The 14,659-nt window shown below is 38.9% G+C and overlaps 1 protein-coding gene across 2 annotated transcripts in view; it reads right to left on the bottom strand.

Annotated features, from left to right (window-relative positions):
- Positions 1-971: 971 nt before the first annotated feature.
- The window catches only part of LOC137272368 (serine/arginine repetitive matrix protein 1-like), a 40,559-nt gene continuing 26,871 nt past the window's right edge, over positions 972-14,659 (bottom strand). For both annotated transcript variants that reach the window (XM_067804741.1, XM_067804740.1), the window contains 5 exons: positions 13,924-14,234; positions 12,693-12,821; positions 11,309-11,469; positions 10,140-10,401; positions 972-3,652 (listed from right to left, as the gene is read on the bottom strand). In XM_067804741.1, the coding sequence (XP_067660842.1) occupies positions 2,085-3,652; positions 10,140-10,401; positions 11,309-11,469; positions 12,693-12,821; positions 13,924-14,234 (2,431 nt within the window). In that variant the 3' untranslated portion in view covers positions 972-2,084. The remainder of the gene's footprint in view (positions 3,653-10,139; positions 10,402-11,308; positions 11,470-12,692; positions 12,822-13,923; positions 14,235-14,659) is intronic.

The raw sequence follows: 14,659 nt of genomic DNA, 5'->3' as shown, positions 1-14,659 counted from the left end.
AACTCAAATTGCTGTGGTGTTGACAGACAGACTCTCATGCGCTCGCCAATGGAATAGACAGACCTGATATTTAGTTTCTCAGTCAGCATTATTTTTGCTGTGTCACAAACAACTGTAAATATTTGCGTCTGGACGAGACAAAACAATGCTTGAAAACCTAAGCAACAGTCAATGCCATTGGGGCAAAAACTGCATCTAATCAGCCGAGTCTCAGAGTCTGACCACCTGATCCAATTTAGCGTCCTCACACAACTAGCCATAGGCCGACAGGGATCAATTCCAGACACTGTGAGTGCTGTGAGCTTTGAGAATTGTAGAGAGTACGAGGATGTGTTTGTGTGTTGGTGACGGTGTGCCCTATCGGACTGACCCGAATATCTGCACGAAAGTAATACACATTCTGTGCAAGGTTTATGTAGCACGCGACCCGTGAAGGTCCGTGGTAGAATAGGCCTTCAGCAACCCATGCTTGCCATAAAAGTGACTATATTTTTGTGGTAAGAGGCGACAAATGGGATCGGGTGGTGATACTCATTGACTTGCTTGAGACATGTCATAGGTTCCAAAGTGCGCAGAACAATGCTCATGCTGTTGATCACTGGATTGTCTGGTTCAGACTCAATCATTTACAGATCGCTGCCACATAGCTGGAATATTTGCTGAGTGTGGCGTAAAACTCAACTCACTCACTTATGTACCAAGCAGTATTTCCCAGTGTGACAAGCATGCACACTTCCTGAATACCTATAGAACTTTTGACTTAATAGATACCTTCTATCTAGAGTGAATGAATGGGATGAGACAAAAGCCTTTGATGAGTGAGTGAGTGGGCTTGATTTTATGCCTCTTTCAGCAATATTCCAGCAATGTCACAGCTGGGGACAATAAAATGGCTTCAGACATTGTGTCTATGCAGGGAATCAAACCCAGGTCTTCGGTGTGAGTTGCGAACATTTTAACCACCAGGCAGCCCCATTGCCAGTCTTTAATGAAGATTGCAAGGCATCCATTCATTCATTCATGGAGGACACATGATATGTTAGTCTGTGAAAGAAAATGAACAAAAGTTACCTACACAGAACGCTCAATGACGTCTGAGAGTATTGCTCTGAAGAGAGAATGGTTTCACACCACTTTCATCCAGCAATATCATGGTGGAAGACACCATAAATGGGCTTCACACATTGTACTCACATAGGGAACTGAATGTGATGAGGAAATGCTCTGTCCACTAGGCCATTCATCAGTTCATGAGCCAGCAGCTCATTCCACATTCTGCTGAAAAAACCCTTAAGCAATATGATATCATATCACTTCAACTGACAAGTCACCACAAACATCCCAAAAGCACACACACAAATATCAGTTATTACAAATGACCTTTCCACCTGAAACATTGACACTGTGCTACACTGCATCCAGAAACAGTTAATTAAATCACTGTTTTTCAAACGTTGGTGTGTATAAGGTAATCACAAACACATCTTGACATCAAAGACAGGATCACAGTCCAACTGCAAATCATTTAAAAACATATTGCCACATTATTTAACATTCATTTACTTATAAAATATTAATATGGAAATCTTAGATACCATATACCAGTATATATATATATATCATACATTTAGGGCAAAATATATAGGACACTACTGTAACTTTATTTCATTATACTGGAACTTCAAAATAATGAAACATTTGATGGAAGCCAGTTCAACAGTAGATTCCTCTATAGTTGACATAAAGCATTTAACAGCTGTGAAAATGCAATGCTAAAGGCACACATAAAATGTTTTGAAAGTAGATATGGTTCTGAGGTATTTCAGATAGTATGTAAAATATGTACATATACTCTAGATATTAAAAATACCATTTGCTTGTCTTTGCCAAAGTTTGTGTTCATATAAAATTATAATACACAACACACTCTTCATCACAAACACTAAAAGACATATCCTGATAACATATTAAAATTGTCATAAAATCCCTGCACACAAAACAATCTAACTGCATCTACAAATACAATAATAAATCATTTTCCTCATAAAACATAACAAACTGCACAAAAACTGCACATTCCCAATTTAAGTTTCCTTATTATCCTCAGGTGTCTCACCAGATTTAATGATGTCATCCATGTTTGCTTCAGCTGTTTCTATCACAGACTTCACTATCTGGATGGCTGTATTTGTGCGTGTGACTGGAGCAGGGATGCTCTCATCATCAGCAACTGATGCCTCTTCCTCAGCATCTGCGGCTGACTTCTCTGGTCCAAAAGTTAGAGCCTCTTGGTAGGTATTCTCTTGCTCCCTGTTTACATGATTAGAGTCATCACAACTGGAGTCATCAACTGGCAGCTCATCATGTGGGTATTCAGACTCTCCACCTCTCTCTTTGTCAGATTCTTCATCTTCTGGAGGTGGTGCAGTTGCATTTACTAGTGGCTGCTGATCCAGTGGTCCTGCTTCTGAGTCCTTGTCTTCAGGATCAATATAAGTTTCCTCCATATCTGGGGTTTCCAATGGAAGCACAGTGGACTCTTGTTCCATTTCAGGCTCTTCTGGAGGTGGAGCTGATACCTCTGCAGAACATTCCGCCTGATTGTTTGCAGGTTCTGTTGATGACGTGTCCTGTTCACTCCCTTGAGCAGTGTTGTAATCAGCTGGGTCAAGATCCCTAATCCCTGAAAGATTCAAAGTATCTATCTCTTTACTGAAACCAGTAGTTTGCCTTGACACCTGTACTTCATTCTTTTCTTGAGCATTATGAGCATCCCTATCTTCTCCCACTCTTTCTGAATCCTCAGCACCTGATCTCTCTGTCTCTGGACGAGATGAAACCTCTGACCTGTATGTATCATTACCATCAGGTTTGACAGCATCCTTGTCAGCCTGGATATCAACATTCACAAATGTGTCTACAGAAATTACCCGTTTTCCGCTCTTTGGTTTAGGAATGACCTCAGAGACAGTTTTCATCACTCCAGGGTCATGGGGGCCATCAAAACCATGTGACTCTCCAAACTCACTTTCTTCATAGAGCGGTGCCATGGACAGAGACTCCCTGGACTTAACATCCTGCAGCCTCTTCTCCTCCAGAGTTCTCTTCATGTCCTTGGGTTCAGGAGATGGAGGAGGAGGTCCTGGAGACTCTGTCTTCACACTCTCATCCATAATCAACCTGGCCACAGAGCTCTTATCAGATTCCCGACTTTCCAAATTTGATCTTGACTTTGAGGCTGGAGTCTTAGAGCTCCTTTCGGCAGAACTCAGTCCAAGACGGTCGGAGTCTGATCTCAACCCAGTGGAGTGAGGATAGGGAGCCACTTCATATGCAGCTTCATTCACATTTGGCCATTCTTCATTGGATGAAGCAGAAGCAGGGGATGGGATGCCTGTTCTGGAACGTGTTTCATGACCTTCTGGTCTTTCAGCAGCACTGTTGTTGGACATGTCCTGCCTAGAGTCCTGCTTAGTGTCACAGGAAGAATGTTCTGGATTGTTCAGAAAAATTGTGTAGCTGTGTCTCTCATCAAGAGAACCAGGAGGTGGTGGTGGTACCTCGCCAACAAAGCTCACCATCTTGCCCCGAGATGACAGACCAATTCGTATTGCACCATTTTCCATCATCGACTCAGGAATGGTGCCAAGACCTGAAAAACACCAAGATTTACTTTATCATGCTTCATGTCAAATCATCAGATAATGGCAGTAGGTTCAGGATTATCATTTTGCATGGGTTCAGTTGTCTCCTATGCAGATTGATAAGTAACGCCAGGAACTCATAAGGGTGAGAAGAATGAGAAGAATTATTGTGATCTGTCAAAGTACATACCTAAAGAGTGAGTGAGTGAGTGAGTGAGTGTGTGAGTGCACATGTGCATGCATCCATCTGTCAATCTGTCAGTGAGAATGGATGTATGCTTTTATGTCACTGTTAGTAATACCCCAGCAAATATCACAGCAAGGGACACTAAAATTGGGCTTCAAACACTGTACCCATGGTGAGAATCAAACCTGGGTCTTTGGCATTACGTGTAAACACTTTAACCAACAGGCTACCCCAGCGCCATCATATACCTCTGGAAATGCAGCAGAAACAAATTGACTTGTGATGCACCACTGATACACCATTAAATGTCTTCATGAACTAACACTGGTAGTTCATTATGAATCAGTATTATGTAACAGAAATTTTATAAATTCCACAACATGAAAATAATATGAGGTTAAAAGTTCATTACAGTAATGAGCTAATGGTGTTCAAAAGTATCTTCCATTACACCATATTGTTTAAATTTTCCTTAATAGATTCACCTGACTGAAAGGATTTGGGCTTTTTCCTAAATCACTTCCAACCAATCAATTTTAATATCCTGTTATTCAGATTTGACTTTAACTGGTTGGAATTCCTTGAGAAGGACCGAACAATCAGTCAATTTACATGATGAAGTCCCTTAGGGGGAATCAGCATTTATAGGGTTAAATTCTTCCTTCAAAATCAAAATGAACTATACTGCCAAGTAATCAGACAAAATTAATCTCTGTAGCATGTGCATGTTTGGGTTTTTAGGCTGCTATCAACAATATTCCTTCAACATCACAACAATTTCCTCATGGTATATGCCTGGTTTGTTTCAGGGGAAATACAACACGGCATTGGAGTTCAATTTATATTCATGAAGTGAATATACAAGAAACTTAATGTGCAATTAATTTGGAGCTTTCGCTGATTTTGAAAGGGTAGCAAATTTGATTTTGTTACATGCTCACACGGGACTTCATGACTTCAGAGACACAGTTGAAAGTCAGGGGGAAAAAATGAACATGAAGTATTGTATGTGAAATATGGCTGAAATCCAAAGATTATTGGAGCTGAAAGTAATGTTGAAAGGCACCATATTTCAGATATTGATGTAATGTGATAAAGTCAGAACAAAATAATTTGTAAATGAACACAAGAGCAGATATAAATGGAGCAAGATACAGTCATGACAAATCAGACCTGATTTTAAGGATATTTATCAGAATACTGAGGAGGAATATGCCCTTTTTCACTTTTGCTGGAATATTTAAGCTGAGATTAATAGTAACATTTTGCAAAGTTTCCTCTTTTATTCAGAAACATTTGAATGAAAATAGAACTTGTACCAGTAGGCAAATGTCAGGAGGAAAATTGTTATTTCTGTGATAATGAAAATACATTTTAAAATTCTTAATTGGTTCTGGACAGTCATTTTTCAGTATTTCTATGATCACTGGACCAACTGAAGCTAACTGGGAACTGGTCCTACAATCTGGTCTTTGTGAACATGAAATATCTGAAATTTGTCTTTAGAGGAGTCTTTCATTATGCCACACTGTTTCAATAGAACTAATCATCCAATCACAGACTGTTTCCATTGTTAACCTGAGTATATATAGTTTAGTGCATTTATATAACAATGACTGATAAATAATCAACTCTGGATCTGACAAACAAGTGACTGATGTACTGAGCAAGCAAAAATAATACGACATACACCAACCAAGTCAGCAAGCCTCACCACCCAATTCCTCTAGATAAATGTATGTCGCACTGAGGACAGTTGCTGTCCAGATCTTAAGGACAAAGAATTACTGCCATCCATTTGCATCTCTTGTGGCCAAGGGAATCCGAGGAACCAACCATTTTTTTCCCTTAAGTATGTAAGGTGCAAGCACAGTCAGGTGATCCATGCCACTGCATCTCTATGTTTTGTGAGTGAGTCCTGTGAGCTTACACGTACAATCAGCTCAGCAATATATCACCACTGAGTGAGTGAGTGAGTGAGTGAGTGAGTGAGTGAGTGAGTGAGTGAGTGAGACAAACAACCACATGAACAATAATATATGTATAAACATGTCAGCATAAATAGCTGGACATACAATCACCATTTGTTTGATTTGAAGCTCATTCACATGAAAAAATGCTGAAACTATCTCAGTTAAATAAATAACCCTTTACTTTTGTAACCATTCAACATCAATGCACAAGACCTTGATATGGCTGTTTAGTAAAGTGCCACCTCTTGAACAAATTCTGAGGGCATCACTGATACGAGCTTGCAGGGAATCTTCAGGTTCATCAGAAAACCGGGCCTTTTTTTTCTCAAAACATTCATAGCCCTAAGAATTCTTAACTTTGATTGTAGTCAATGTGATAAGAATGGGCTTAAGAAGTTCGTAGGGCTACGAACGCTTCAAGAATAGCTGGCCTGGTTAATGGACATTCAGAACAGGCATGATGAAGTCATGAACGTCCCATGATTTGACAGTTTCGTTATAGATGCAACGTTTTAGTGTAGATGCTAACCCTTGCTTATAACGATGCTATCATCTATTGCAATAATGAAGTTTCTATCTATAAAAAGTGTTCTTCCTTAAGGTTTGCGAGATGTTTGAAAAGGATGCTACACACCAAAAACACACTCCCAAACCTGCCACAGTCTGACATTTCTATAAGGCAAAACCTCTAATATTTGTATATTTAATCAAAAGGAACACCAAGGTACCAGTAACTCATGGCTAAAAATGGATAAGAATATGTTCACATATCTGTATGTCAGTTTGTTTTCACCATCTTTGGTTTTGACAGCATCAAATCTAATGCGACTGCTTTCCACCACTACACCTTGATGAGGGAGCATGACCTGTTAGAGGTCATGACCTTTTATCCAACCAATCAGAGTGACAGAGGCGGTGGTGGTGAGATTTTAATACATGTATGTTGTATAATCATGCTAGTTCTGTAAGGTTAACACAAACTGGCATAAACTACATCTATAGCTGATGTCTGATTCCATCAACATCGTTGTCTGTGTATTATTTCAATTGGATTAACATTTGAAATAGAGGAGACTTTCCACTGCCCAGGGGAAGAACTGCCATACAAAGCCAGCCATTAATTTGACATTCCAGAATTCTGTCAAAATCTTTTTCACAGCCTAGTCTGGATTGAAGTCACCTAGATTGAAATTAGTTCCATAAACTCAAGAAAGTTGCTTTCTGATTTGCAAATCTTGATTTCCCTGCAGTCCTTTGTTTGTCGGTAAATTCTGGTTAGAGATTGTTCTCAAATGATCTACAAAGGGACATTTTTCAATCTTAATTGTAGTGGTAGCAAAAAGTTACATCTGTCTTCAATGAAATAATGTGTTTGATGCTGTAGAAACTCTTAGGTAATAATTATTATAAAGGTGTTTGTAATGCGGTGAATTCCACACCAAGGAGGGGCATGCTCAAAGCGCCACACTCTCATTCTTATTACCCCGGAAACCCCAAGCTGCCTCTTAGGTGCTAGAAGATTATAGTCACATGACTTTATCCCACCGGGTACCCATTTTCTGCTGGGTGAACAGAGGCAGTTTGAACAAACTCACTTGCCTAAGGTGAGACCAAATGTTTGTGGGGCAGGACCGAAGTCCTACCAACTCTCCGAAGCCAAACTTCCCAACATGGTCACCCATGCAAGGACTGTCCGACCTCGACGATCCTTAACTTCAACTGATTTCTGACCTGGTCTACATTTCACAAAAGCCTCCTAAATTTAGGAGGTCGTAGCCCATGCAACCTTCATTACATCCCTCTTCCGACCTCCTTTATGACCGTTTCACAAAGACATCGGATCCATGTCGTATGTCGCAGTCCTACATCCATGTCACACATCGGTTAAGAGGCACTTTGTTGCATAGCAACACATACAGTGAGACCAAACAGTCACCTGCGTATCTTCTTATTCCCGAAGTATTTCAAAGTAGAAACACAGTTTCAAAAACAATGGAAATGTCATGTATTTAGTTGAAAGTACCGGTTATCTTATCGTAATAACTGGATTTCCTCTCTAAATTCCACTGAAGATTACAAGATAAAAAGTATAAATCATTTCCATAATTATTTCCAGTTTTACGTATATGGTTTGAATATAAAATCGCTGTCCATTAACCTGTTATTTAAAACAGCAATATTATTCCCAATGTATTGAATACTGTACATCAGAGGAGCTGAAGTATACATTGCTGTTATGGCTACGATTGATCTACTAACACTTGTGTAAAGGTTCAAATATGGTCCGCTGTACTCTAAATGTGTCAACTTGTTTTGCAACTTTTATTCAATCAATCAAAAACTTTCAAAGAATAAAAAATAAAACCCTATATCCTTGTATGATGTGGTATTGAACAAGGCTAAAGGTAGATACTGACATTGGTTTCATGAAATAATATCTGGACCATACGCGATGTATAAATCATAGTATTGAAAGTGTAATCAGAAGCATTGTGTGTTTAAAGACCTTCACCTCAAAGAAATGGCCTAATATGTACAACAATGTTGACATGTGACATCACAAATGATGACTGATTTCTTACAAAAAGGCGGCTTCGCTGACAGGGGTACACAGGATTTTGTGAGGACTCTTCCTTTGATTCAAGGATTATTTTAACATAAATATAAGATGTAAGCAATCAGAATGACTCTGATTATCTATGTATTGTTATATGTTTTCATCATTTTCAGTAAGAGAAGAAGCCAGAAATGCTGATAATAACCATTGCTGGTCTCCGTGATTTTGCTTCTGTTATGGTGTCAAGCTGCGTGGAACTTTTGACATTACTTATGACGTATCAAATCTTTGCATTGTATCTGTTCTTTATTTCCTCCTTCCTGCTATGATACTCTTTCCATGCATAAAGGTGGAGCCATTCAAAGCAATCAATAGCTGGTTGGATGTCAGAAATTTTTCACAATGTCCTAGACACTGTATTATCAGAATTTTTGTTTGTTTACATTTCAAACTAGCGCAGTCTTTGTTTTCACACCCAATATGTTTCATTTCATTTTATCGTGACTGTTGGTATTGGTTGCTAATACCAGATGTAATATCATGTTAACTGCAGTTGACTATGGAATATTCATGATATAATAGGCATCTTAATACCAGCCTTCGCGAAATGAGATTTTGTAAACACTATCCAATATGTAAAAGCACCCTTAGGCATTCGTGTAAGTATATTTTCGAAAGCATCCTAACAGATACTAGGTTTATCGGCAACGTTTCAGATCTATCATTGGTAATATCATGAAAAACTGATATCAGTGATTGTTAGCATGTTACTTTTTAAATTAAATAATCATAATAATATTCAGATTTTTACATTTGATATCATACTGTACACCAAATAATGCTGAGAATCATGATTTCGTACTGTGTCAAAAATGGTGATTCGGGGTCCTAAATTTTGGACTGTTTTTGGCACAGTGTAAATGTACAGGTTCTTTGTGAAATGGGGGAAAAAGTAAGAAGTGGTCTATGACCTTCTTTACAAGGTCAGACTGGTAAGAGGACTTTGTGAAACGGGCCCCTGAGCTCTACGCACAGGCCCACTTGCCACCACTAATGGTACATGACAAGGCCAGTTGACTTGCATACTGTGCCATGACTGATGATATACCTGCAAAGTTCCAGGCTAGAATTGATCTTCAGTAACCCATGCTTGTTGTAAGATGCAACTAACAGCATGGGGTGGTCAGTCTCACTGACTTGGTTGACCTACATGTGTATCCCAGTTGTGTAGATTGATGCTCATGCTGTTGGTCCCTGCCATTCAAAGACCCGGATTTTCATCAAACGTTTTTTGGGTGCAGCCATCCCATAGCCATGGTACATAGCCATCTCAGTGAAACCAAACTGTAGGATTTTCTTGTTCAAAGCAATACTATAGCACATGGATGAAACATACAGCATGTCTTGGTAAAGCTAAGAGATGATACTCTGTAGAATATTTTCAGGTCATATAAAAGGTCTTTGTTAAGAAGGTTAGATTAATTCATAAGAAACAAAGTAAGCTGGCAAAGGCTAGTTGACCTGCCTTAGCTTAGTTCATTAATTGGATATACTGAGCCATTTCATAGTCATATGATATACTCATGATGATCTGTGTTAGAATTAGACCCACACGTGTACAGTTGTGTAGATTGATGCGCATGCTCTTGATCACTGGGCTGATCCAGACTCCATTATTTACAAACCTCAACCATACAGTTGGAATATTGCTGAGTGTGGCACAAAACAACAAACAAACCTACCAGTAGTGCATCTCTACCAAAGACATAAGATTTTACCTCTAGTTCCAGGCTCCGGGGAGGCTGCAGGAGACTGGTTCGGGGAGTTGGCTGGTGCAATCATCTTCTGTATTGGTGACATAGAGATGTCCCGTGATGGAGGCGGACTATGGGAAGCATTGGGAGCAGACATGTTGGTTCTGTCTCTTTGGAAGGAAGTTTTGGTTGGCGAGGAGTGAGTTACTGGCGTGGCCATTGGTGTTTTAGGTAGTTTGGCTGAGGTTGATGGGGAGATGCCTTGAAGAGCAATACTGTTTTCAGTCTGTAAACATAAAATCATCAGTGTTCTACATACACTAGTCATCATATAAAAACTTTAACGAATCATTGAAGAATTGTTTAGAAGTTGTTTATGTACATGTTCATGTGCCTAACTACTGGGCAAGAACCAGACATCCCATACTTTATCTTTAATATGACCAACAGAGAAATATACAGGACCTTTTGTGCTGTACCTCTTGTGATACTGATACAGATCACTGTTTGGAATTTGACCCATCACCCACAGAAAAACACACGACTGTACCGGAACACCATTTGATACAGTGAGTGAGTGAGCTTAGTTTTACACCACACTCAGTACTATTCCATTTATACAGAGGCAGTCAGTAAATAAGCAAGTCTGAACCAGATAATCCAGTGATCAACATGAGCATCACTGCGCAATTGGGAACCGATAACATGTATCATCCAAGTCAGTGAGCCTGACCACCTGATCCCGTTAGTTGCCTCTTATGACAAGCATAGACACCTTTATGGCAGGCATGGGTTGTTGAAGGCCTATTCTTTCCCAGATCTTCACAAGTCTTCTCTGATGCAGGTCTCTCTAGTCTGATGGATGAATCACAGATCAGAAACACACAGAACTGTACCGAAACACCTTCTGATGAAGGTCTCTCCTGTCTAATGGATGAACCACAGATCACAAACAGACAGACTTGTACCGAAACACCTGATACAGGTCTCTCTAGTAAGGTGGATGAACCACAGATCAGAAACACACTGAACCATACTGAAACACCTTCTGATGCAGGTTTCTCTAGTCTGATGGATGAACCACAGATCAGAAACAGACAGGACTGTACCAAAACACCTTCTGATGCAGGTTTCTCTAGTCTGATGCATGAACCACAGGTCAGAAACAGACAGGACTGTACCAAAACACCTACCATGGTTGTCCCTTCTCTGCTGTACTTTTTGTCATACTGATACAGATCTCTGTCCTGTAGTCTGGTTGATGCTGAAGCCAAGTTAGCCCTCACTGTGGTGCCATGGTCAGAGCCTGGGGTATCTGAGCTGCGGTCAGTGGACAATGGGGTCAAGACTGGACCTGTATGAAGTGGATGAAGATAAGGAACATTATCACAAATACACTCATAAATATGCTACTTTTAATTAAATAAGCTCAAGTCATCCATACATGTGACTCAAAAACTTATAACTGTTATTTTGAACTCACTATTACTTAAAACTCGAAACCAATAATTATAGTTTTGTATTTAATTTTTTTCAAAAACTTGTGTGTGAAAATATGTAATACAAAATGAAATAAAGCAAAAAATCAGTTGAGTGAAGTCTGACATTGAGTTATTGTTTCTTTCCCCAAAGTCACACGACTCTTGAACCTGTATTTTATTTCATCAAAAAAAATCAATTCTAAAGACAATTTTAAAGGACCAGGGGCCCCTTTCACAACGCTCTCGTAAACCTAAGATCTCGTAACTTTTCTCGTAGCATTCGTACCCCCTATACCATAACATAGGAAGTAGGAATGCTACGAGAAAAGTTACGAGACCTTAGGCTTACGAGAGTTTAGTGAAAGGGGCCCCAGGGTCCAGTCTCACAAAGTTTTGGTAGTGCTAAGTATCTTGTGACTGTGATAAGCTTGGCTTTGCAATTGTTTTAGAGCTATGACACTGTGAAAAGAAGGATTTAGGGTGAGTATAGTTTTACATGACTTTTAGCAATATTCCAACAATATCATGGCAGAAGACACTAGATATGGCTTCACACATTGTACCCATGTAGGGAATTGCACCTGGATATCCGGCATGCCAAGTGAATGCTTTAAACACCAGCCTACGCCAGTGCCCCAGCGTTTGGAGATTTAAAGTCTCTGTTAGAGCATGTTATAACAGTTATAACAGTCCAAATACTAAACCCACATTGTGGCACAAAACATTGGGAGTTTTCCGACCCTTTCAGTCTTTTAGTTTGTGTATTCATGTCTGAAGATTTTTACTTTAATTTTCTAATATTAGTGAACATGTTCTTTTGTTAATACAGTCACATATGTGGCATATCTCACTGTCATCTAACCATGTTTAAGGAAATACTGGAACCCCTAACTTGCACCTTTAAACTAACGAGCAGCAGTGGGAAACAAAAAATATAAAGTCTGTGGAATTAAAGTCAAACTGAAATGTATGGCACTATTTTTGCACAGTTGAAGCTTTTTTGGGACAGGATTTTTGTGATTGCTAGACTGCTTTTTGCTTTGTCTTACAAATAAACTGTTTAATCAAATTGAACAGGTCAAAACTCCTGACTGACCTAAACTGAAGTCCACATACTGCTGCTTCTTATAGGTGAAAGGTCGAGTCTGTCTGATGCCAGTGGGCAGCTCAGGGAGACCCAGCGAGATAGAGGGGATTTTGTTCAGTCCTTCATACTTTGGTGCAGCTGCAAAAAAAGCACATTAACAAAATTATATGGTTCAGAGAAGAGTGGACCTTTAAGTAAGGTACTAATAAAAAAAAAAAAATTTAAAGACCTGTCTTATTTACAGTCAGGTTATATGTTTCATGTGAACATAGAGAACAAATTGTGATAACTTCAGCATTGACATGGACAGCTTGGCAGACATTATGCATTTTCAAGAGGTGATCTGAAGAACAGAAAAAAGTTTAGACATGTTTCTCATCTTCTGTTTCTACCAACTGACAAGAGAATTGATAAATTATAAACAAAAAATTGGTTTGTATGTAATATTTCAACATCACACATCTGACATTAGATCAAAGTACATGTTTCACCAAACAGTTGCAATAACATTACGATGCTAAGGCACTGTTGCTCACTTGCTACAAATGTGAAGGTTACATGAAGTAGAATATTTGGTTACGAACAAATAAAACGTCCTCTTACAGGTTTAATATTTTTTCTATTTACTGGCTGTGAAACAATGGGTTTTTTTCAGTATGAAAGCACAGTTTAAGAACCAGGAATCAATATTTATAGTATCATGCTTGTGTATTTCTTTCACTTTTATCAACAAGAAACACTGCTAAATTGTTCTGAATTCAATTGTATATGCAAACTTCATTATCCTACATTAGTACCAGCTTTCAGAATTATTTCAACTTGCTGACTTGTACTAATCTGGATGAATTACTTGTAATTAGACCTATCCTCAATATTTTACTTGCATACTTTGAATACTATTATAATGTCCTTTTCTGCCAGAGACATCCTGTAAAACTTTCAAGATCATTCATTCACAGAGCGTACAATCTTTCATAATTTTACTTTTATATTTATTTCTCAATATGTAAAACAAAATAACTCATGAACACCCTGGCTAAAATCTTCAACAACCCATGCTTGTCGACACAAGATATCATATCCCAATTGTATAGACTGATGCTCATGATGTTGATCACTGGTTTGTCTAGGCCAATCTCGAATATTACAGATTAATACTGCTACATAGCTGGAATAATTGCTGAGTATGGTATTAAGCAACAAACACACACTATTAAACAATATGAATACCACTACATACCTTTAATATTTGGTAATGGCTTTCTGTACTTAGGGAGGCCTCTAAGGGATTCTTCATCTCGCGATGAACCCACATCACTGACCAAGTCCTTCATTGGTGTGACAACCTCACTTGACCTTTCAACACCACTGTCCAGCTGGAACACTGGCTTCACCATCATCAGATCCGGATTGCGCATGTTCTTTTCTTTGTTACCTAGGAGACGGAGCTTCTTCTGTTGCAGGAGTTCTGATGTTTCTATAGAGACAGGACTGGGAGGGGGATGGTATTGCCGGATGATGTCATGAATTCTTTCTTTGGATGTGAAGTCACTGTAAAAGATTGACATGTTCACCTGAGATGTTTTATGTTGCAACTGCATCACATCTTCATATTCTAACAAGTTGCTTCCAAAAATGAGAACGGAAAAGGAATTTGCTGAAAAGAAATATAGTTAAAATAGATATCTATTTTTTTTTAAAAAAAACCCCTGTTTTATAATTTGATATAATGAATGAGTGGGTGAGGTCAGTTTTATACCACACCCAGCAATATTCCAGCTATCATGGTGGCACTCTGTAAATAATCAAGTCTAGACTAGACAATTGATCAACAGTATGCATCAACCTACGAAATTTGGAACCAATGACATGTAAGTCAGTGAACATGACAACTTGATCCCATTAGTCACCTCTTACGACAAGTATGGGTTGCGGAAGACCCGTTCTAACCTGGATCTTCATGGGTCAGTTAGATT

This window comes from Haliotis asinina, chromosome 2 (assembly GCF_037392515.1).
Source record: "Haliotis asinina isolate JCU_RB_2024 chromosome 2, JCU_Hal_asi_v2, whole genome shotgun sequence".
Taxonomy (NCBI): Eukaryota; Metazoa; Mollusca; class Gastropoda; order Lepetellida; family Haliotidae; genus Haliotis; species Haliotis asinina.
The sequence above is the reverse complement of the archived record's forward strand: the minus strand, read 5'-3'. Positions and strand labels throughout refer to the sequence as shown.